This window comes from Polistes canadensis, unplaced genomic scaffold, assembly GCF_001313835.1.
Source record: "Polistes canadensis isolate GaletaPanama2010 unplaced genomic scaffold, ASM131383v1 scaffold_7, whole genome shotgun sequence".
NCBI classification, from domain to species: domain Eukaryota; kingdom Metazoa; phylum Arthropoda; class Insecta; order Hymenoptera; family Vespidae; genus Polistes; species Polistes canadensis.
In genome coordinates this window covers 1,279,082-1,304,237 of record NW_014569554.1, presented here as the reverse complement: position 1 = coordinate 1,304,237, position 25,156 = coordinate 1,279,082, and the positions used below count along the sequence as shown (strand labels likewise).

The 25,156-nt window shown below is 33.6% G+C and overlaps 1 protein-coding gene across 4 annotated transcripts in view; it reads right to left on the bottom strand.

Moving 5' to 3' along the window:
• LOC106790326 (peroxidasin) overlaps positions 1-25,156 on the bottom strand; it is a 214,106-nt gene that overhangs the window by 57,143 nt on the left and 131,807 nt on the right. For all 4 annotated transcript variants that reach the window (XM_014755144.1, XM_014755135.1, XM_014755152.1 and 1 more), the window contains exon 6: positions 3,124-3,301. In XM_014755144.1, coding sequence (XP_014610630.1) covers positions 3,124-3,301 — 178 coding nt within the window. The remainder of the gene's footprint in view (positions 1-3,123; positions 3,302-25,156) is intronic.

Below are 25,156 nucleotides of genomic sequence, written 5' to 3'. Positions count from 1 at the left end.
AGAATGGCGTTTGTGTATGTATACGTGTATGTGTGCACAAACGTGTTTGGACGACCGCGGCAACGGTACGTTATAGATGCTTCTCGGATGCAATCAAACCGTAATAGAATGTCCACGGTAAATAACAGCGTTCCTCCTTTCATGGTTCATCGCCAACATCGATGCACCATGAATATTATCGACGAAACTTCCCATTCCCATTGAATTTCTAGTTTTCTACCAACGCTAATAGCATCTTTTCCCGTGTTTCCTTTTCCCCCTTCCATTCGAATATATTGCTCAGTCGCGTGTAAATATGTGTGTATCAGTGTGTACGCGTATATATCTGTGTGTGTGTGTGTGTGTGTGTGTTATTGACGATTATCGAATTTATTCGACCAATAGAATGTTTTATTCAAGACTGCTATGTGAAAAAAAAAGGAAAAAGAAGGATAAAAAAGGTAACCTTCTTTGAGGTCGATTATATCGTAGAAAACGCGAGTATGTTATATACGTTTGGTTAGTATTATACCATGTTCGTTTATAATCCAAAACTGAATTTTTTACTGTAGAAAAGAATAAAAGAAAAAAGAAAAAAGAGGGAAAAAATGTAAAATTTTATGAGTATAAATTATAAAATAATAAAAAATCTATCTCTCTCTTTCTATAGAAGGAAAGATTTTGTATAAAATAATTTAGAAAATAATTTTCAATTACGAGCCGAAATAAATTATGCAGCAAAAGAAAATACGTATATTGAGGTGAGAAAAAAAAAAATGGTGTGATAGATAAAAAAAAAAAAGAATTAAATGGAACAAATATCGCGCAAGGTGGGGTGTATATCGTCCTACTCGACAATAATATCCCATGAATAGAAGAGGAATCTTCGGTCTGGTGTAAATTTCGATTCTAAAAGAAGAGTTAAAAAAAGATAAAGAAAAAAAGAAAGGAAGTATCGAACGGAAACGCGGTGGCGGTGTATGCCGGTGAATAGTGCAGAAAAAAAGGGGAAAATCGAAACGCATTCGTTAACGAACGCTCTCGGTAGACTTCATGCACAACATTTGGTCTTTCGCAAAATCAAAGAGCGTATACCCGTCGACACAAAGCAAACCGGTTTCGTGTCGCACTGATGAAACTGAAATTGGACACGGTGCATGCTGTTCCACCCTTCTCGGAATCATGTAAAGAATTGCCAGAACGAAAGGGAGAGTGAGAAGGGAAAAAAAAAAAAAAGTAGGAAATAGAGAGCAAACGTGGGAAATTGCGATATAGATGCAAAAATTTCAGCGCGCGCACGACAAAATTGGATTAAACAAAGCAAAAAAAATGTTAATACGTTCTCTTTTTCTCACACTCTCACGGTCGTGTGGGCCCTTTTTTTACGGGTAGTCACAAAGTGTAGCGCGAAAGGATAAAATAAAATGAATTCAACGGTGAGTTAACGAGAATCCGGTGAAGAGAGTAAAGGATAATACCTGTTATCAGTGATAACTAATATCCTATCTTCATTTTCTCTATCGCCAACCTTTCTATCTATTTTTTCATTGAAAAAAGTAAAAAAAAAAAAGAAAAAGAAAAAAAAAGAGAATAGAAAATTCTACGAGCTTACTACGAATGGTCAATCATTCTTAATACTCAAATACGATAATTTCTCAAAAAAAATTCTTAATTATTTATTATAAAAAAAAAAAGGAAAAATACAAGAAACAAACGTTATACGAATTACTAAACAAACAAAAAGAAATAAATATTAATTATACGCACGCGCGAGTGATAAAATAAATTGTACGCGTCTCGCGGATGAGAAGAAAATTACCGAAAAAAAAAAGAAATAGAAAAATTGAAAGGGGGGGGGAGTTAGATAGAGGAGGGAAAAAAAAGAAAAAGAAATAAGAGAAAAAAGAGATATAGTCGGATAAACGACTCGATAAAGGGAATTCGGATGAACGAAAGGCGTCATCGACGAAAACCACGGATCGACGGAACGTTATTCGTGGGTAACGTATATACATAGATACACGCATACATATAAAAGCCATTGGAAACTGACCGTAAAACGTGGCTGAGTTTCGTGCTAGCGCGTATTTACGCTTGCGTCCGTATCTGAGAAATTGAAATTGATTTATCGATGAATCGCCGATTGAAAGGTCGAACGGGTGGCTAACGAATGGGACTGACGGATGAATGCAGGCCGCAGAGCTCGTTTGAAATTCATGAATTCCGCCATATCTATAACCAATTAGGACACACACGGTCGAGCGAGCTTGGGATGACTTGGAAGGGGTGACGAAGGGAGGTATGGCGAGGGGGAACGGCTAGAGTGATGGGATAGGGGCAAAAGGGGGTGAACGGGTTTGAAGAGGATAGAAGAACCAACCCTCCTGGCACGAGCACCCCCAAACCAACGGACAACTTTAATGAAAGCCTTTCAAAATTCACCGAACGCTCCATTCTTTATCGAAGCAATTAGAATTCCCATGCAGCTTGCATAAACTATCGGCTGCCGTCGGTCGATGGGGAAAAGGAAGAAAATTACTGGAGTGCCCGCAAACCGTATCTGAGCTTCCCTTGTGGTTAGATATTACGTGCGGTCGTCGATTCTAATTAGAAGGAAGTACAACGCCGTTAAAACTGCGAAAAGGGAGACTACAAAAACGTGCTTTCTAACGTTCTGATATATATATATATATATATATTGTATATATCTACATACAAAATAGATAGAAAGAGTGTATATGAATATACATATATTTAACGTTTTAATTTATACCTCAGCTGCAAAGTAGTCTTTTTTTTTTTTCTCTTTACCCACTGACACGATTAAGACTTTTTATCCTCGAATAAATTTCTAAACTTTATTATACGTAAAAAAAAAGAAAAAATAAAAAACGAGAAATATCTTCGAAATAAAAGGATCTCATCGAACGGTGGAATAAATTTCTTGAAATTCAATCGTATTTAAGATCGAACAACATTATCCGATTCTCGTGTTACCAAGGACAATTTAATCGTTTCAATTCGTGGCATCCCACCCAATGTAGGGTAGGTAAATTTCCAAAGCTGTAACTAACAATGAAGACACAGAACGAAGACGAGAACGTTTCTGAGAGTAACTCCTTGGAAACGTAGATTTCAACATACCTGATTCCTCCACGGGTGGTATCGTAATTCAGTGTACGAGTTCCATGCCGCCATGTTACGTATCCAGTTGGTTGAGGTATATTGCTAACGACACACTTCAGCTCTATCGTACTACCTGCTTTATAGAATTTATCGCCGGTGGTCGCCCCATGCTCGTCAACTATCTCAACTCTTGGTACTGCAAAAGAAAAAAAGACAAATATTTACCTTATTATTACATTCTAATATTTTTAAAGTAACATTATAAAATAAATTAAATTGTTAACATATATATATATATATATATGTTTAAGCGTTTGTTTTTTCTATTTCCTAAACAAAAATACAATTTTATTTTATATATAAAATTATTTAAATAATTAATTATAATATATTTCCATTTTTTAAATTAGTTGTTAGATTTGTGTGATATTAAATGAGATATACGAATGTGACGTCTAATTTCGAGAGAACGGAGTTAATAATAATTATTTAAACAAATTTATCAATTAATCAATATATGTTTATGAATAATGATTAGCGATATGATTAACTGTATATGTAAATAAAAATAATTATAGTATACTAAATAAAGATAAAATATGTCGATAAACACTCTGAACGATGTGTGACTTTAGAATTGCGGTCGGAAGAAGCCGCAATGAGTGTACCGCGAAACGTCCAAAGTCAAACTGTAATCTGGATCTAAGGGTCGTAGTAATATATTTACTCTGTGGTTTTGAGAGAGTTTAGATAAATACATAGCACTCAACGATATCAAAGAGAATCTATTTACTCGTATCTATGGATTCTAATTTATCTTCGGAGAAACGATGAATTATTGCATCTTCAAGAATTCTTATAACGAGCTTAACCTTATCAAAATGTTTTCTTAACCGAATGATAGAAAATAATTACATTGTATATTTTTTTTATCGATCACCATAATCAAAAAAAAAAATACGCAAAGTAAAATGATAATTCTTAATAAAGAACAGATATTTTTATGACAAATATTTTAATAACGAGATGTATTATACGATAATAATTATTGACACAATCGATTACAAAAATTGTACCGGAAAAATCTATTTTTTTATTCGAAATATAACGAATAAATAAATGCAACGTTAACAGATATACCTAAAACGTAAAATATTATAATTACAAAAATATCGTATTAATGTTTATTGACGTGATAAAATGCCAAACACGACGTTTGTACGTAAATGTAATTTTCATTTTTCTTCAAAAAATAAATGATAAATGGGATAACATTAATAAATGTTTATTAACAAAAGATGAATAATCATCATATCGGTGATTAGTAGAAAGGAGGAGGTATCGAGTATATCACGTTACGATGTCGTTCATTTAATCGGTTATACGAGTTCCATGGAACGAGCTCCATTTGAGTATAAAGTTATATCGTGCCTCGATGGAGTCTGTTGGAAGCAACAGTCTGGAATTAATTTCGATGTTGCTAGCTAGTGGAGGCGAAGAAACACCGACGAGGAGTAACGAACGAATGAACGAAGGAAGGAAGGAAGGAAGGAAGGAAGGAAGGAAGGAAGAGAAGTAAAAGGATGGTGGTTAGGTAAAAGGAAACAAAACAAGCTAGACATACATGTGCATATGTATATGTTTGTATAAAATAATACACTTATAGGTCGTAAAAGAAAAAAAAATCGATGGCCACTGAAATGAAAAGTGATCAAAAAAGTATCTTACAAACTTTTCTACAATATAAAATTCAACGCGTGGTAAGACAAAAACACATACACACACACACACACACATATACTACTGGTTCGAAATAAACTAATGAAATTCTGGAAGCTATCGAAAAGAAAACAATGGAAGGAGAAGAACAATTTATGAACAAATATAGTTCGTATTATATATTTTTATACGAGAGAGAGAGAGAACGATAGAAGAGAGTCAAGTTTTATAACTTTACGCGATAGATAAAAACGTGACTTATTTTTTTTTCCCTTATTACGTTTCCGTAACCCGACAGTGTTGGTTCTATGGCTTTTATCAATTTCCAATATCTTAAAGGTAAAGTGAAAAAGTGTGTATTGTGTGACGATCGCAATCACTTATTAGAGAAAGTTCAAGATATACAATAGGAATAGGTATAGGGATGAAAAGATCGACAAAAGAAATGTTCAAAGAGTAATACAAAGATGGACATGTACTTGTAGTTGTACGTATAGTTGTTTGTACGTTTGTTTGTATGTATATATGTATGTATACAGGGTGGATAGAGTGGAAGAGAATAGAATGGTAGATAGAAGGATGTACTCAGACTTAACGAATAGTAGGCATTCGCGAGTTCAGTTAATTCCAAAGTAGCTGGTCTCGGTTTCTCTGTTGGGATGTTACCAGCAACCAGAGAGATGTACGATAAACGAGAAACGAGTCTCAGGTACTGTGTGAAGGAAGGTAGGAAGAAAGGAAGGAAGGAAGGAAACTGAAAAGCTGGGAGGGGGAATGTTCAGGAGAAGAAGGAGGAAGATGAAGAACGGAAGAGAACATAGATGAGAGAAAGTTGGAGGTAAATGAGGATAAAGAGAAGAGAGGGAAACAGGATGAGAGAACGGCAACCATAGCAGCAATCAGAAGAAAACGAGAACGAACGACTACGAGTTCGCAGCAAACAATCGTACAAGCCTTTGCTTCGTGACGCCAGTTAATCAAAGCCTCAACGAACTGGTAGACCACTGTGTTGTTTTCTTTCTCTCTCTCTCTCTCTCTCTCTCTTTTTATCCCTCTCTCTTTTCTCTTCTCTCTTGGATGCTGACGTTCCAAACAATAGTCCACTCGGAGTAAACTTTTAAAACGTCCATTTGAAAAAAAAAAAAGAAAAAAAAGAAAGGAAAAGAAAATAAAAAAAAAAAAATAAAAAAATCCATTTGCACCAAAATGAAGGGCTACCGTAACCACTGACACTCAACCTTTTTCCCTCTTTCCCTAAAATCTCGATATTTTTCTGCGTTCACTAAGTGTGTTTCTAGTATCACTCTACGATCGGCCAACAGAAAACGTTGGTTTTGCGTTACTACGCTTTAATTATCCTCCATTGTGTGTCAGAAAGAGAAAAAATAAAAGAATGAAAGAGAGAGAGAGAGAGAAAGGGAGTCTCGACTGACCAGACGTCAGAACAATCCAGTACTATTTTCCATTTAACTTTTCTCTATTATTTCGAAAATACTACCCCAAACGCAAAGTCCTTCTCAGTTGGTTAACCGAATCGAGAGAGAAAAAAGGAATACAAGGAAAGAGGAAATAGAAAGAACAAGTCGCGGAATAAAAGAGAATAGAGAAACAATGGTTGCCGTGATTTCTTTAGGAAAAATGCTAGTCTTACTTGGACCTACCTACCAACCAACCAACCAACCAACCAACCAACCAACCAACCAACCTACCTTCCTACCTTCCTTCCTTCCTTCCTTCCTTCCTTCCTTTTTTCTTACTTTCCTCGAGGTTCCTTTGTTTCTTAGGAAAACGTCCAGAGCCATAGGAAACTTACTTTCTCCGAATAAAGAAGAAGAAGAAGAAGAAGAAGAAGTCTCCCAATGTACTCGACCCGAATCTTACCAACTTCCATCCCGCGGACAAAGAATAATACCCAGCTAGGATCTTTCTACCCTTTTGCCTTGTACCTTTCGACGCACATTTCTACCCTCCTCCATTCCCACCTAAGTTTCTACTTTTGCCGCGTGAGAACTTTCAGGCTTCCCCGGTTAAACTCCTTCGGCACGACAACAAGTCGAAACTTTACTCGTGGGGCACCACGTACTAATACTAACACGACTACTATCTTTGCAATAGTATTCGACAGATCTTACTTCCTTTCAACGGCCATTACAACTGCTACTTACTACAAAGTGTTCTTCCTTTTCACCGTTGCCCTTTATTAGCGACTATTAGACTCCTAGTGTTTTGTTGAATAAAGGAAACAAAAAGTTAAAAGTTAAATAAACGAAATAATGAAAATAATCTAACAGACAAATTTTTCTCTTCGATAAAACAAGTTCCAATTTTCTGTCTCTAACGTGTTTAATATTAATATCTCGGATCGCATTGTTAACGAGATAACGAAGAAAACAAAATGCAATGAGATGACAACGCGAGGTACGGTTCAATTTTATAGTAAAACTAAGATGATACGTATAAGTACAAAATTTAACTTTATTTTTATTAACGTTGACGCGTAAAACAAACTTTTAACCGATAATATGGAACATACGTGTATGAATTTTTTTTTTTTTTCATATTTTTTATAGAATATAAAGATAACACGCGATAATAAAAAAAAGAGAAATAAAAAGAAAGTTTGGTTTTCTATGGGAAAAACAAATGAGATAAACTACTATAATACTGACAAACCGTATTTACTAACATACGCGGACGAGTAGTCTGATTTAATATCGAGTTATACTACTCCTCCTACTACTACTACTACTACTACTAACTCTACTACTATTACTTACTTTACACTCGCCACGCGTTACGTCTAATTTATAAAAAAAAAAAAAAGTTCCACGCGATCTCCAGCGTGTTAAGATATAACTTACGCTCGTAAAGACAGTTTCCAAAGAAAAAAGATCATGAAAAATTACAAGGAAAGTCAACGAAAAATAAAAAAAGAAAATAACGAACATAAAGTGGAAGTGTTATAAGGAAGAAGAAAAGAAGAAAACAAAAACCTATGACGAACAGACAGAGAAATTATATAGAGGAAGGAAGGTTAACAAAAAAAAAGGATAAAACAAATTTGAAAAAGATACAATAAAAAAGTTATGAGAATTTCTATAAAGAAAATCAGCAGTGGCTTAGCCAAAGTAATTTCAAGTTTCCTCGGTTGATCTTATCCTGAAAACCCCACCCACTCCCACACCCCACCCCCGTTAAGTTTGACTCACATTCGTCTTCGTTGTTACGAACGGTATGCACGCGTAAACGCGATATCGCAACCACGATAACACTGTGCACACCAACGTTGCAACAACTGTCGCGACTTTGCGTGTGCACCCACTACCCTCGGTTTGTCATATCAAAGCAAGCATATATTTTACTCGAGCGACGTTAGCATCACGATGACTAGAGGAGGTTACCCTGCAACATAATTTGCATGTTAGCTGCAAGAGAGAGAAGACGGAACGGATATGCGTATATTTGAGGAATGATATGCAATCTTTCCTCTGTTTTTCTATTTTTTTTTTTTTATTTTTCTTGTTTTTTTGTCCTTTTATTGGGTAACCGAAAGAGAGATAAGATTTCACTGTCGGAAGGAAAAACACGATGGAAATAATAAATTTAAATCTATCGCGGATAATTCCTCACGAGTTTATACAACTCCATAGAAAAGATATACGAAAAAGTATACAGAGTAATATAATTGTCCTGAACGAACACATACAAATCGTGACACTTTGCATATTTCAAATCGTAAATACAAACAATTCGACCGTGTGAACTATCAAATTGAATAATACAAGTTTCGAGATTTAATTATTTCTTTAAAGTATCATTTAATTTCAACGAATATATGGTATAGAATTCTCCTTCGAATAAAATTTATGTACACGAAGGAAAAAACAAAGGTGTTAGTTATTTACGATCGATCTGGATTTCGAGAATTAACGGGATCAAATTTGTCGTTCGTAAAACAAACGTTGTATGACTTAGATAACATTTTCTTCTTAAAAATAAAGTTAGCGAGAGCTAGCTCGTAAGATATTTCTTAACGTTTATAAACATGTCTCACACGGTTTTAAACGTCGTAGAAGCTACCCATACGAGATAGTTTGCGAGCCCCATTCGCAGACTACTTTCTTTCTTTCCTTCTTTCTTTCTTACTTTCTTTCTTTCTTATTTTCTTTCCTTCTAAATGGTAAAGTAAAAGAAAGAAACAACTATCGGTCTCTTGGCGCCGTGTACGAGCAGAGCAAACGGCTTTAAACGGCATCCAGCGTGAATTCAGAGAGCTTCCGTTTTCCTTGTAGCGTGTTCTCAAAATGGTACTACGTGATACATACACATATACATATTATATACAACTGCATATGTGTATATATATGTATATATATATACTTTAGTGTATAAATGTGAGGTAGACACGCGTTTCCTAGCACTTGGAACAACCTGGCTCGATATACGCAGTCAACGACGTCGAATCTTCTCGACTTCCGTTCGCGAATAAGTGAAGTGAAACATTCCTGACGCTCTTACGTATAATAACACAATGCTCTTGACTCAAAGCGACATGTTAGAAATGCATTCGAGCAAGAACAAGACAACTCCTCCTCGCTGAACTTTCCTCTATAATATTTCTTTGAGACTAAATTAAATTATCTTAATTTTATTTAATCATATTTTCATGAGATAGAAAAGTTTATTTAGGTATCAAAAAAAAGTCACCTTTCCTTTGATAAAACTTCTCAAAATTAATAATTAAATTGGTATCTCGTGTAAATGGACGTGAAAAAGTTAGAGACACGAGAAATTTGCCATCACGTAAAACTTTTAAACCATGCGAGTGTACGGTACGTCATGGTATATCCTAAAGTATACTACTTAAGATCTTCCTTCAACAAAAAAAACGAGTTTTTCGATACTTAACGTAATCGTAAATGAAAATATAGAATTGTGTGTGTGTGTGTGTGTTAGCATCGTCTTCTAAGAATACAATGAAATTATTCCTGCGAACGGGGGGTTAATTTTTTCTTTTATTTTTACACATTGTTAGAATCCGAAAAAAAATGATAGAAAGGTGAGAAAAATGATATGCAAAAAATAATATATATATTAGAAGACCCAAGGATATATATCTAACACTTGTGCACGTGTCTCCTCTGAGAATGTGGCTAGTATGCATGGGAATCACGTTGTTGATGTACGAGTGGTGCACCGCCGTATACGACATATGCTGCCATGTCTCTCCACCTTCTCAAGTCTTACGAGCTACTATTTTCCCATAGACGCAGCCCCACTTTCGCCACATTTTACGATGAGGATAAACCAACGTTCTTCTGCGGCTTTACCATGCCATCTAACCATGAGTTGATAACAAATATATCTTCACTCTCTCTCTCTCTCTCTCTCTCTCTCTATCTCCTTTTATCTTTATCTATTTCTATTATTTAATTATTATTAAATAACTCTAATACACATAAATATAGAATTAGAGAAGGATGATGAGCATCAAAGTAATCTAAGTCCAGATTTTTCATTCTAGAATGAACTACAGATCGAGTCATTTTTATGTTTCTTTCTTCATATGATTAAACATATTATTAACGTAAACGTGAAAGAGAAGGACAATAACAAAAAGAAAAAAGAAAGGAAGTAAAATGATGGGACAATCGATTACAATTTATCGTTCAAATTTGGTAATTTTAGTACTTAACGATGCACGAGAGAGGAAGAAAATTGGCCTGTACCCATGGGAAAATAGTTTATATTGTAAAGAGAGAAAGAGAGAGTGAGATAGAGGGTGGGGGGATCGGAAGGTGGTATACGACACGAGGGTACAACGTAGATCGTTATACATTCGACTATTTGACGATAATAAATCGCTTTACGAGCTCGACGCATCGTTCCATATGGCCCTTAGGGCTGAGTTAGCGTACATTTTAACGTACGTTAAGGGCTTTATAATAAAGCTCGTGCAAATAATTTCCCACGTCGTCTTTCGTCGTCGTTCGTCGTCGTACTCGTCCTTGTTGTTCTCTCTCTCTCATTCTTTCTCTCTTTTTCTCTCTCTCTTTCTCTCTCTCTTTAGTCTATGGACCAAAGCTCGTTAAGTGACTTCGTCGGCTACCAACCAACCAACCAGCCAACCAACGGTGCGCGAGCGTTCGCTCGAGAAAATTAATTGCCTTTAAAATGAAAGTGCAGTGTAGAAGGAGTGTGTGTGTGTGTGTCGGTGGGATGAGTGTGTGTGTACGGACTCGAGCAAGGTTTTTATCGTTGGTGAAATTACCGCAAACCTTAGTGGAGTTGTACGTCATTCTTAGGGAAGAACGGTAAGTCATCGAAAATCTCGTTGTACCTAACTTTTGGACGGTTTCTATCGTTCGAACGGTTTCGGTATACGGTATACGGTTTTACTCGTCGTATCCCACTCACTTGCTTGGAAAAAGTTTTAACGACGAACGATCTTGTCGATGTTGCCGAACGAGATCTTACGATAGCTACGATCGAGGAAAGAAAGAAAGTAAGAAAGAAAGGAACAGAAAAGGAAACGACAGGGAATCAAAGAATTGTGAAGAATCGGAAAACGCTTTTCATCCGAAAACGGGAGAGTTTTATTTTTACTTCGGAAAAAGAACTTTTGCTTACGAGACGACTTTTGACACGTATTTCTACGTAGATACATCACTATATATATATATATATATATATATATATATATATATTTGGCTGTGTGTGTGTGTGTGTGCAAATGTATGTAGGTGTTTTCACGTATTACGAGTCGCGACAGAACTACCCCCATGGATTGACTTTAACACGAGAGGGTAGCGTAGCATCAGCACCAAGAGCTTTTAATTAAAATATGGAGATCAGCACGTAAAGCCTGCTATTGTGGGTTCGAGTCTAGCTGCAATAATAACAGATAATATATTGCCTGTGGAAAGCCGCTGTAACCGGCTCTTTGAAACAATGAATTCAAATCCTGGACTCGTTATCGTCGGCCGAACAATAACGTCTCGAATCTTCTTCCGTGTACTAAAGCTTTGACTGTAGTAGAATATCCGTAAGCCATTTTAACCGCAGATAATCGTTTCTTTACTTCCTTCCTTCCTTCCTTCCTTCCTTCCTTCCTTCCTTCCTACATTCTTTCCTTTTTACTTTCTTTCAATCTTAATGTAACTCAGTATTCTTTCAAGAGTGTATGTAAGTACGAGCTTAGAGAATTTTTATTTCCTTCCTATACTTTTTATTTTCCTATTCGCGTTCTCTCTCTCTCTCTCTCTCTCTCTCTTTCTTCTTTTACCTTTTATACTCAAATAAATATTATTTATGTTATTTAATTTACTACAGAATACACGTCCGAGGAAACTTTATATCAAATTTTACCGTCAAACGATAATCAATTATTGTGAAATATTTTATTAATATTTCTGACAATCATTTTTATTTGGTTTTAATGAAAAAGTATAAGTAATAGAAATAAAAATAAAAATACGAAATAACAAAAGATTTAAAAATGTTAGAGAAATTCTATTCTATAGTTTGATTATATATCTACGTGTTATCTGAAAACTCACGAGAACGTTCACGTCAATAGGATCATCGAATTCTGTTTATATTTGAGAGATTTTATTTATATTTTTATCTTCGCCTCTCCCCCTTCTCCTCCTCCTCCGTAGAGCATTCTTGCCACGGATGACTAAATGCACGCAACTCGGACGTAATGCAACGCAACACAGAGATCTATCCTGATTAGTCTCTGACTCTCTCTCTGACTCGGTCTGGTTAGCTGATTGGTTCGCCAGTCATTATCTCCATTTCACGCTTGGCCAATTGGTTCTGCCGTTTTGGTGTCGCTCACGTCGAATGTAATAGGAAAAGCGAAACGTTGCGTGTCGATGACCCTAACAAACCGAACACTATTGCTACGAGAAAAGTCATAAGTATTCAGTCTCCCTCAGAATTTGAGATTGCATGTCCAATTTTACTCTCAACACAGTTTATATTATATTATTATAATATTATGCAATACATTAATATATTATAATACATTAATATATTATATTTGATGAGACACTTGTTACATGGAACTTTCATGTACAAAATATATTTACACTGTAATTTTAATATTTAATATTATCCTCCGCAAAAAAAAAAAAAAAAGAAAACTAAATAATTCTGACTCATATAGTTGTTTGTTCACCCGTTATAAAAAAGTACGAAATGAAAATAATTTTTTTTTCTCACTCTCTCTCTCTCTCTAGGTAATTTTCTTTATTTCAATCCAATTTTCGTGTAGAAAAAGTCCTAATAGCTGATTTTATATAGTAACTTACACGTATAATATTATAACACAAATGACTTTTACGAAAAATTAATACTTTAGACTTATACTCTTTCGTTAATCTATTTAGAAAAAAAAAGAATAAAGTACGAAATAAAAAATTCTTCGATCAATATATTTTTCATTTCGATCAAATTGTTTCACACACAGCATACAATAAAATTGTTTATAATTTACTTTATTTAAATTAAGATTAAATAATTTCATTATATCTTATATATTATTTTCTATCTCTGTATATCTGTCTTTTATATTTTATCAATAAAAAGTGTAACACGTTTAAAATAAAAAAAAATAAAAAAAAAAAAAAAAAAAACAAGAACATATTTACGCGTAAAAGAATTCAGTCAATACAGCCCAACTAATACAGTTCGTAGATTTCTTACCGCTTGTCTTGCAATGTCACAGTGTTATTTGGCACATACCTTTTAAAAAGACGTGTAAGGATTTGGTAAAACGTTTCGGAAAGCTTGTAGGTGTAAAAAACAAACTTTACTTAAGTGTAAAATTGCTCTCGATCAACGAGCTCGGGGATTTCGGGGCGCTTGACCGAGCGTAATAACGCTTAAATGCGACCAATGAAATCGATTCCGCGAGACCCTTCGGCTAAGAGCTTCTACCTTTATTGGAACGTTTCTCGAAAGAGGGTGAGAGAGAGAGAATAAAGAGAAGAAAGAGAAGGGTGGTACATACCCCTATCCTTTACTTCGACCCACTTTCAATCCCTCTCTCTTTCTCTCCCTTTTTTTTCTCTCTCACTTTTCGTTCCTGATCTCAAATTAAGATTACGTAACGCGTGCCAGTAAGAAGAATAAAAAATATAAAAGAAAAACGAAACGAAACGAAACGAAACGAAAGGTAAAAAATAAAAGAGGAAATTTCAGGAGAAAGGATTGAGATAGAAAAAAACCTGCGTTACCCATGGGTAACGGAAAAAAAAGAAAAGAAAAGAAAAGGAAAGAAAAAATGGCGGCGGCTAGTATGAAAGTTACGTTTTCCCGAAGTTAATCTTGCTACATTTAATCCCACCTGCATTGCCATCCTTTATTGCTTTTTTTTTTTTTTTTTTACTAGAGCGTAATGAGAAAGTGATGTGGGTATATATAGTGTACTATATTACAAATGTACGATATATTTATATATTTTTGATGTATGTGTGTAAGCGCGTGCAAACGCGTACATATTTATATTTAAAACATATGATGTAGCTGCATTATGTATTTATATGTTTATCAAATACAACAGAGAAATAGGTAGAGAATGAAATAAAAATATGTACTACGAAATTGCAAATTTGTTATCAAATTAACAAGTTTTAATTTATCTCTATTCTAACAATAATTCATAGAGAACTAATAAGAATTGTTCTAGTATAATCAGTCAAACTTCTTAGAATTATTTATTTTGAAATATTTTATACATTCGGGAAAAAAATACGATGGATTCTTAATTCTCATTAAATATTAATTATAAATTGCTATTTATTTTCCTCATAAAAATATTTTCCTCCTCCTATAATTAGCTAGCTATTTGTTTTCATTTCGAACAAATTCGAAGAGAATGCGTTATCCTGACAAATTATTTTGCTTCCTTGAAAAAAAAAGTGTGGAGCTAGCGGGACTTGGAAAAAAATTCTCCAAGAACAAAATTAACATGAATAATAATAATAATAATAATAATAATAAACAAAAACAACAAGAAAAATGTCACGATAGCTCCAGCGATAATCTTATTTCGAACCTGAGGTATCGATAAGAACGTGATTTTCTCTTCTCGAATAAAAAGAAAACTGAAAAAAGAAGACAAAAATATAGATAAAATGAAAAAGAGAGAGAGAAAGAGAGAGAGAGAGAAGAACAGGATATTCGCGCGACACATAAACGTACCACCAACCTAGTGTTTATCGATAGAGAAGATAAACCAAGAGAAGAGAAGAGAAAGGGGTGGGAAAAGGGTGAAGAGAAATCAGATTCACGTTTACAACGTTGACCTCCTAACAACGATAAAGCTATTCTCCGTTAATTATCTCTCTCTCTCTCTCTCTCTCTCTTTGTATTCTCTTTCTGTGTTCTCGTCAGCCTATTCACATTTTTTTAGTCCTCTGTTAGAGAAGACAAAATCTCGAGCTTGGTGAATGTGAAACTAACTAGTCACCAAAATAGAAAGAGACAAACAATGTATTTATTTGAAAAAAGAATAGAGAGAGAGAGAGAGAGAGACAGTGGAATATGGAAAGATCTAAAAGAATAGAAAATACATGTAAATTTTTGTTGTTATTTTTCAAGCGCAAATAATCAAGAAAAGAAAGCTTTATCGTGCGTTTACAAAGCTCACGGTTATCCAGATATCGCTTGCTTGCTTGCTTGCTTGCTGATGTTTTAGAATTCATCCAATAGAGCAAAATAGAAGAACGAAACTAGCTTAACACCACAGTGCGAGCTAGAATAAGAGAATAAGATAATAAGAGAAAGAGATAGATAGGTAGATAGATAAAAAGAGATAGAAAGAAGCGTCGTTTATAGCTTACAAACGGAAAGACTCTTCTCTACTACGATCTGATAGGAATTTTGAATAGACTCGTAGTGCTATATTTTAAACAGTGTCTCTCTCTCTCTCTCTCACACACTCTTTCTTTTTTTTCCTATTTTTCTCTTTCTCTCTTTGCAACATTCATTTCGTTCGTTTCTAAGTTCTTTCGTGTGACACTGTTTCGAATTACGAACTCTCTATGGACCCGTTAAGGATCTTATCTTGAATTTATTTCCTTTTTCTCTTACTTTTTTTTTTTATATACATTTGTTCCACTCTACGATTATATTCTATGATTAGTAGTTATGTAAAATAAATAATAATAATAATAATAATAATAATATAAATAGAAGTATGAAAATGAAAATCGCGAAATTTTTGTTTTTCTTTCATTTAAATATTGTATTAGGTCGTTCCTAAAGTTTTTTATTTTTTTTAATGTTTCTTAACAACTATTTCATGAGATAATATTTGTTCGTGTAATATTAATACATTATTTAACGAAAGCTGATTTTAATAAGCTTTACGTCCGATTTATTCTATTTTAAATTTTAACGTTCCACATTTAATGTTTCGTTTCTTTAATATTTAATTATTTTCCTAACAAATGAACACAAAATCATTCTGTTATTTATACTTTCTGAATATTCTTATTTTAATTACATATAAAACTTATGAATAAATAAAAACGTTCGTTTGATAATTAATATCAAAAAAGTTTAGATTAATTGTAATAAAAATGAAACTAATCGTATTCCTTTCATTGAATCAAATGAATTTTGTAAGCAATTCGGTTTACGGCTGCTTAATTTTCTCTCCGCGTAGCATGCTTTGATCGTAATCGAAGAATGTTATTCTTTTGAAATAATTACATACACATACGTACATTAACATTGAAACGTAACTTTAATGACGGAAACGAGCCTTGAATATCTAAACTATATCCACCTGTCAACGAACGCTATCGTACTACTTACGTTTATAAATGTTCAATTATTGCGAAAGTTTACATAATACATGGAAACTGTTCAAATTCAATATTCAAGGATGATATTGGTCCACTTGAACGTGTATTATACATTTGCATTGAATACGTGTAAACATATGTGTATATATATATAGATATAGATATGTGTATGTTACATTATATCAAACATTAGAGAATCAATCTTAACAATACAAATATCGAACGATATTAACAATAAAAATGATGACGAAATATAAATGATAAAAACCCTTTTACCTTAGGGCTAAACGAATTCACGGTATTGTATAAACTTTAACATATGTACAATCTCATGGGTTTGAATCGATGAATGATATTTCACATAGTACAACGACAATAACGCGTGGCAATAGCTCTTAGCTGAATTGCAAGCGCTAACTGTCCATTGTTATTGTTTGATTGTATACCAGAGTAAGAGACAGAGAGAGAGAGAGAGAGAGAGAGAGGGAGAATGAAGAAGAGAAGGAAACTTGACAGTGCTTGCGATACGTTTAACGTAAACGGAACGTAGTTAAACCCTCTAACGTTATGCTATTCACATTTACTAATTTTGCAATATTATATTATTCTTTATAATTTAATAAAAGTTTCTCTTTATCGTTTATCATTAACTTAACGTAACATTTAATCAATTATTATTGTCGAGAAATCAAATTATGGTATTTGAATAAATAAGTATATTTTTTCATCAAATTTTCTTATAAATCTTTACTCTTTATATTAAATCTAATTATGTGTGTGTATGTGTATATATATATACAGTAAAAAATTAATAGTTAAAGTTTCCTGCTAATTATCAATATCATTATTATGTACCATGATCAATGTCGTCAAATCAAACGAGCGAACGCAACTGGTGTAAAAAAAAAAAGCGACGGAAGTTTTTTTTTTCGTTTAAAATGCATCGATTTCATTTTAGAATGAATTTAGGCGAGTATGCGATAATACAAAGTAACGTCCGAGATCGTAGTTATCACGGACGCATTTGTTTCACTGCAAACGAGTTCACACTCGTCCACAATCATTGTCCTTTCGTAACGTTGTTCCATGACCATTATCTACCCCACATAAATACATACATTTATATACCCTCGCGAGTATGTATGTTTGCATATATACATATATATACGTGTACGTATGCATGTATTTTTATATACGAATAATTCGATTCGTTTGAATTCATTTTCAGCCAATATAACATTAACCGCTAATCAAAAACAATTTGTATTATACATACATAGATAAATTTAACTTTGAGTTCATTTAAATGATTAAAATATCATTTATCTGAAGAGAGCGTTAAAATAATTAACTGAATAAAAGAAAGATCAAAATATTCTTCCAAACTCGTTAACATTTAACATTTAATTTCTCTCTCTCTCTCTCTCTCTCTCTCTCTCTCTCTCTCTCTCTCTCTCTTTCTCTTTCTCGTTCTCTCGAAAATGTTTCATTCCGATATATCATCGATATGTCATCAAAACAAGTTTAATCAAACATGATCGTATGTAATTTGATTTAACGCTCATTCGGGTAGGATAGGAAATGTATCGAATTTCGTCCTAATTAAACAGAATTTTGATAAACCAATAATCAAATCTTTTACGAGTTATTAACGTGACGAATTCTCGTCGAAAATTTGAAATTATTTCAACGAGAAAGAGAGAGAAAGAGAAACTATTGGGAATAATTTCGTTCTAAAACGATTGAAAATTATCCAAGGATAAATCGACCGATCGAGAATAAGTTTAAAGATGTTCAATACTCTTCAATTATTTCTACTACTTGTAAGAAAATAGGAAAAAGAAAAAGATAGAAAATGAAAGATAGAAAGAGAAAGAAAGAGATAGAGAGAGATAGAGATATCTACTCGCTACTTGGATGATAGGATTAAACGGGAATGCAATTAGCGAATTAGTTTAATCGCGATCGGAGCAACCAATCGGCGAACCGATAGCAGACATTTTCTATCTCCCATCGAGTAATGTTATACTTTGAGCTTTTTACGTGGACTCGATTAAAACTATAAGTTCATTCGCACACCGATGGAATAGAGTACATTTTCACATCGAACTGACTCATTCATCGCGTTCAACGAGATAGCCCATTAACGTTAGAGTGAGAGAGAGAGAGAGAGAGAGAGAGAGAGAGAGAGAGAGAGAGAGAGAGAGAGAGATAGAGATAGAGATCACGTAAATACATTGGAACATTATACACGATCGCTATAACCTATTACGAATTTGATTTCTGATCATGAAAAATCTCTCCAACAGAGAGTAGCTAGCAAGCAAGCTAGCTAGCTAGCTAGCTAGCTAGCTTTTCGTTTTCCCATATATCCCGTATATCGACGATCGAAATCGTATTTTATGGAAATATCTTTTTTTCCAGTTTTAAGCTGACTCGTCATTGAGAATACATTTTTCCAATTCCTTTTTAAAATGAAAAAACTTGAAAACACACACAATGAAATACACGTGAAATAGGCTGGAAAGAAAAAGAATAAAAATTGAAGGAAATTTGTATATTATAACAAATAATATTGTTTATTTGAATATTAAGTTCACGTTTAACGCGCGAAACACGTTTATTTATACCAGATATACAAACATTCGATAATTATGGTCCTACGATCAACACAATTACAAGTTAATGTAATTTATAAAATATTAATATTATATGGGGACGATATAAAAAAAAAAAAGAATTGAAATAAAATGATAATTTATATTTCGTCGAGAAAAACGTAAATATTCCAAATAATTTGTTTCCTCAACGTTCTATCTTATTTTTATTCAACAGAAATACTATTATTTTCCTCGGAAGTGCTTTGAAAATCTCATGAAAGAATGGAGATTCAATGGCGATGGACCGGAAGAGAGACTCGCCGTGAAAGATAATGCTGTTTATCGAGAGTTAAGAGGAATAACCGGAGATCAGGTTGCTCGAAACGATCCTCTCTTACGACGTCGTGAATCGAAATGTACGATACAGAGAGAATCGAGAGAGATTAAATTTTATATTTATATAAATTTAATAGCGAACGACTGTTATCAAAACAGCCATGTGAATGATAGTAAATAAAAAAATCTACCATAGACGTGTTTAATATTTTACTTTTTTTTTTTTTTCTTTTTTCTTTTTTTTTTTTTAAGGCTAAACATTTATTTGCTTATTATTTTGACAATATTTTGCAATAAAATATCAACGCGTAATAGTTAACAAATATTCAATATTTTAAAACAATTTTAAATTTATAAATATTAAATAATATATATAAAAATGAACATTTTTTTAATTTTACGAAACGTTGAACAAAATAAATAATAAAATTATGTTACATTCGTGTAACTTAGAAAACGTTTGAAAACGTTAATACGACTGAAAGATATAAAGAATAATGTTTCTTTCCAACCTATTAATCACCCCCTCAACTTTGCACAAGAATTCGTTCACGATAGAATCCTCTTCAACGAAAGGGATGTACAATTTCACGGAGGTCAGCATGCCAAACTAAATCTTTCGCGAAGTGGTGTCAAGAAAAATTATTGTTTGCTCTCGACCCACTTCCGGGGGACAGAAACTAATATCCACGTTCGCTTCCACCCTGACTGCTCCCATCCTATCCACCCTACCACACCCCATCTCCCATTTCACCCATCTCTTCACCATCCCCAAATCCTCCCTCGACCATCTCGTCTCTTCCAGAAATTCGAAATATAATACGAGAGACACAGGATATCCACGAGTTTCTATTTTCGTTTAGTTTACTTTCGATCCTATCGATCGAATGCAAACTTTTCCGAACATAAATTTATGTACATTATATATATATATATGTATATAGTTTTTTTATTTTTGATATAACGCACAGATTGTACAATGCAATTCGATATTGAATAACATGATTACAAATGATATTGACTACGTCAAATTCAATCAATCACACCTGATACCTCGTTTTGAATATTTTTAACGAATCTTTCGCCGAAACCCCAAACAATATAATATTTGTATTCTTCTTTTTTTTTTTCAAACTTGGAAAACAAATTTTTCCACGAGAAACCATATTCTTATTAATAAAAAAAAAGCACCGATTGTAATATAAAAAATCAAAGAAAATATCTTCTCTCGATCTCGCGAGACGTTGATTAATTGATATTATTAAAGAAGCATACTAACCGTGATATATCATATAATTCAGCTTGATCAAAATTACGATCAAAAGATGTGAGATGGGTTTACATGATCAATAATATACACTTGATGATATAAAACGTAGTTTCTCTTAACGTTGGATAACACCAAGCGTAAATTTAAAATTATGCGGATAATGCGCAGAGTTTCTGCCTCGTATATACCAAGTGCTATGGAAGAATGGAAACGAAGGTGGGGGAGGATGAACTAAGCGAATGTTGGAAGAAGAAGTAATGGAGGAGGAAGAAGAAGAAGAAAGAAAAAGAGAGTAAGAGGAGGGGAGGAGGGAGGTGTACGTTCAGCCGGATAATGGACTTTCAGTGATAAAATGGCTTTATATTGAAACGGCTTACGTAGGCTGTGCACGGCAGTCTTGCCGCGAGGAAACTATTATCAACCGGTTGACGAGACATGGCTTAGAAGAGGTCCCCCAACCCCAACCCCCACCCCCACTCCCAACCCCACTCTCACTCCCACTCTGTTCACCCTCATCATCTCCACCACCTAGTCGATGTAACGGTAATTCACACTGACACGTACACAAGAACTTAACGAGAACGTGGTAATTAAACGTTACTATCCTATCCTTGGAAAAAAAGTTCTATCACCTAAATCAATCGCGTAAATTGAATAAAATTAAATTCAAGTTATAATATTTATCGATATGTTGTCTCATTTAAAGTAATTAAATGGATATTATTTTTCTCATTTTATTTCAGAATTTATCGTGTTAATATTCTTTATTAATGGAAAAGGATATCCATCGTTAGGATATTAGATTTAATCGTCAAAATATTTTTCGTATCAAAATGTGATAGTAAACTGTAATAGCAATGATAATATGTCTCCCTGTAAGGAGAATTTTGTTCTTTTTTTTTTTGCTATAGCATAAATTTGATGCTTTCACAACGAAGCCTTTTAACTATCTATTAAATTGCAACACACAAATTCAACCATCTAATTTAATCGTTCGAAGATAAATTATTTCACATATAACATATAATATTAGGTTAAATAATTTATATCTATAATTATCTGAAAGAGAGAGAGTAATTAATTGCAAATACTTGAAATCAATAACAGGTATAATAAGTTAAGGTAATTTAATTGATTAATTTTGTATAAACTAAGATGATATATGAATTGATTAAAAAAAAACATGAATATTCAAACAAGATTGATCAAACTTTGTTAATTATCAAATCAGTTGAAAAAAGTTTCTTCCCTAAATATATATATATATATATATAATCAAGTTTGTTCGCGAAATCACGTCGAATTAAAATTAAATTTTGTATATATATTTAAATTAAAAAAAAAGATCCCCTTTTTTTCTTTTTCTTATCTATCCTTAAACGAGTATATTTGCAAAATTTCCCTACCACATACCACCCCCCTTTGAACCCTCTTCCACCATCATTCTTGCACGTAAAGTATGACGAAGAATCAATACTTAAAATGTTACTATAGCATACTTAGCATTTCGATAAGAAGAGTTACAGGAGGAAAGGGTGTGGTGTGTGGGTGGAGGGGGGAGGGAGTTGAAATGGGCGATCTTTCGTGGATGTTAGTGGTAACGGTGCTCTATCTTGGTGGCGTACCAAAGTTAGATCTGTAGTAAAGAGTAACTGATAAGTAACTTTCGAAGATACTTTTCGGTAAGGGAACATTCGATATATGAGTTAAAGTAGATATTGATCTCTCTCTCTCTCTCTCTCTCTTTCTCTCTTATACGCAAACACGCACACACACAAACCTATACCACACATATACGAGCAAACAATCTTCCATTAAATCGGGATGCTATTTTTAAAATTTTATCTGATCTTTCCTCGTCGATTAAACTTAAATGAAGTTAGTAGTTAAAACTGAGGGAAAGGACGAAGGGTAAGTTCAATGAATGGAAAGATAGAAAGAAAAGAAAGAAAGAAAGAGAGAGAGAGAGAGAGAGAGAGATAGAGATTGGTTAAAGATCCGGAAGACACAGACAATGAGTCGTTCAAACTTGCCCTTCTTGGTTTTCAACTTTTCCACGTGAAATTTCTTTTTTCTCCTCTTTCTATCTTAATCTTTTCTTTTTTTTTTTTGTTTATACGATGAAAAGAAATATAAAAAAGAAAGAAGATATAAAATGGCAAAAAGGGAAAGTATAAAAAAAAAAAAAAAGAAGGAGGAGGAGGGAAAGGTAGAAGGTGGATAAGGGATGAGGAAATAGGGAAAAGAATTTACCTCTCGTTGAAACAAGCTCCCGGAAAACCACCAATTTTCCGGTACCGATCCCTCCGGAGGGTGACACTTAAGTATAACTCGAGGGGTGATCTCTCAGGGACGGTAAGCCCCTTCTTAACTCGAGAACAGTCGGGGCAGCGTGAGATCGAGGCAAATATTAGCAAAAGCACAAGGCAAAGGAGAAAGGAGAAGGAAGGGGAAGGTTAGCGATTTAAGTCGACCGTTCTACGACGACGACGACGACGACGACGATGATTTGACTAACAAATTTCAGTGGGCAATCCTCGACTAACCTCGAATCTTCCTATCATCTCTTATCAACAACTAAATAATTAAACATTTCGAAGTGCTTTAGTTTGTGGTTTGTTTTGTAACTAAAGGTAAGTTACATAACAACCCTTTTTGCGAGCCATTCATTTTGTTTCACAATCTCGATCGAATCTTTTTCTTTTGTTTTTTTCTTCCCCCGATTGGTTTATAATATATATGAAATTTTGTTGTTGTTGTTGTATTTAAAAATAATATTTGGTATATAAATATACTTTAATAAAAAAGACAAAAATACTTTCGTCGACGTTAGAATATTTTTACTATTAAAAATTAATAAATAATTATATATTATACTTTTTAGAATTAACTCGTTTAACGAATGAACGATCAAAATATTGTATTGGTTTTTTTATTTTCACAATTTGAATATTTCTAATTATTTAGACTATGAATTTTTTGTATTTATATATATATGTTATATAATACACCGTAAATTCTTAATTTATAATATATCGTTTAACTCGAACTATCTACGTACAAAAAGATTCCTTCCTAGAGATACTCAGGTGCTGCGGTTTATCCGCCAGCGGCGCATTCTCGTCGGCAGCCAAGAAAATAACTTAAAATATGTAAAATACACGAAGAGCATATTGCAGTCTCTTGCGGTAAACGAGAAACAGAGAAAAAGTGAGACGAGGGATAGACATCCCTCGAAAACGCGTCAGTCAAAGCTAAGTAATCCTATTTGCATTGCCGACATTTATAAAAAGTGAGCTGCCTTTGTTCTTTCCACCTTACAAATTCAGGAACCTTTGCTATTGAAATAATTTACTTTTGGTAAACACCAAGTCTACAAAAAAAAAAATCATACATTTCAACCGTACAATTTAAACACACGCCTAAACAACAATCATCCATTTATAAAAATCTAATTTTCTTCAAAATGCATTATTACGAAAAAGACTATAAAAAAAGAACGAACGAGAAAAAAAAGAATCACGTGGTATAAATAAAACTCTCTAATACCCTTATTTTTAATATAATTCAATTATATCAGAAAAATATTGTCAACGCACTTAGATATACAAAATGAAAATATATAAAAATATTACTTCACCTCTATATACATAAATATATATATATATATATACTATTGATATAAATGCAAATTTATGATTACTCCATAAAGATATTTTCTAATAAAATAAAAACCACGATTCTTTCGGTTTTTCGATTTTAACGCTCGAGTGTAAAAAAAGAGTGTGAAGAAAAAGGGTTGGATAGGATGATAACGTTAAAAGAAAAGAAAAAGAAGGTTATACTTTTCTCTCTCTCTCTCTCTCTCTCTCTTTCTGTCTGCTCGTAGTAGAAAAATAAATTGGTTTGGCGACGTTGAATAGTGACTCGTCTTACGTCGAGTGTATCGTGGACGATCTGGGCCACGTTCCGTATGAACCAACAGGGGCCCTCACAGCTATTTTCCCTCTGCTCTCGTCGCTTCCATTTCTCTTTTTATATATGCCACGGGAGCCATGGAACCTGTGGAAGAAGAAGAAGAAGAAGTTGTGGGGAGGAGCTCGGGATTGAGTGAAGGTTGCGGTAAGGGATGGGAGGTGGGGGAGGGGTTGGGGGAGGGCAAAGGGATGGAAAGCGTTTCCACCAACGAGCTGCCACCTACTACGTGCTTCTCCTTTTATTCTTTCTTCTTCTACGCGTCAACCGATTCACCAAGTATATATATATATATATATATATATATATATATATATATATATATATAT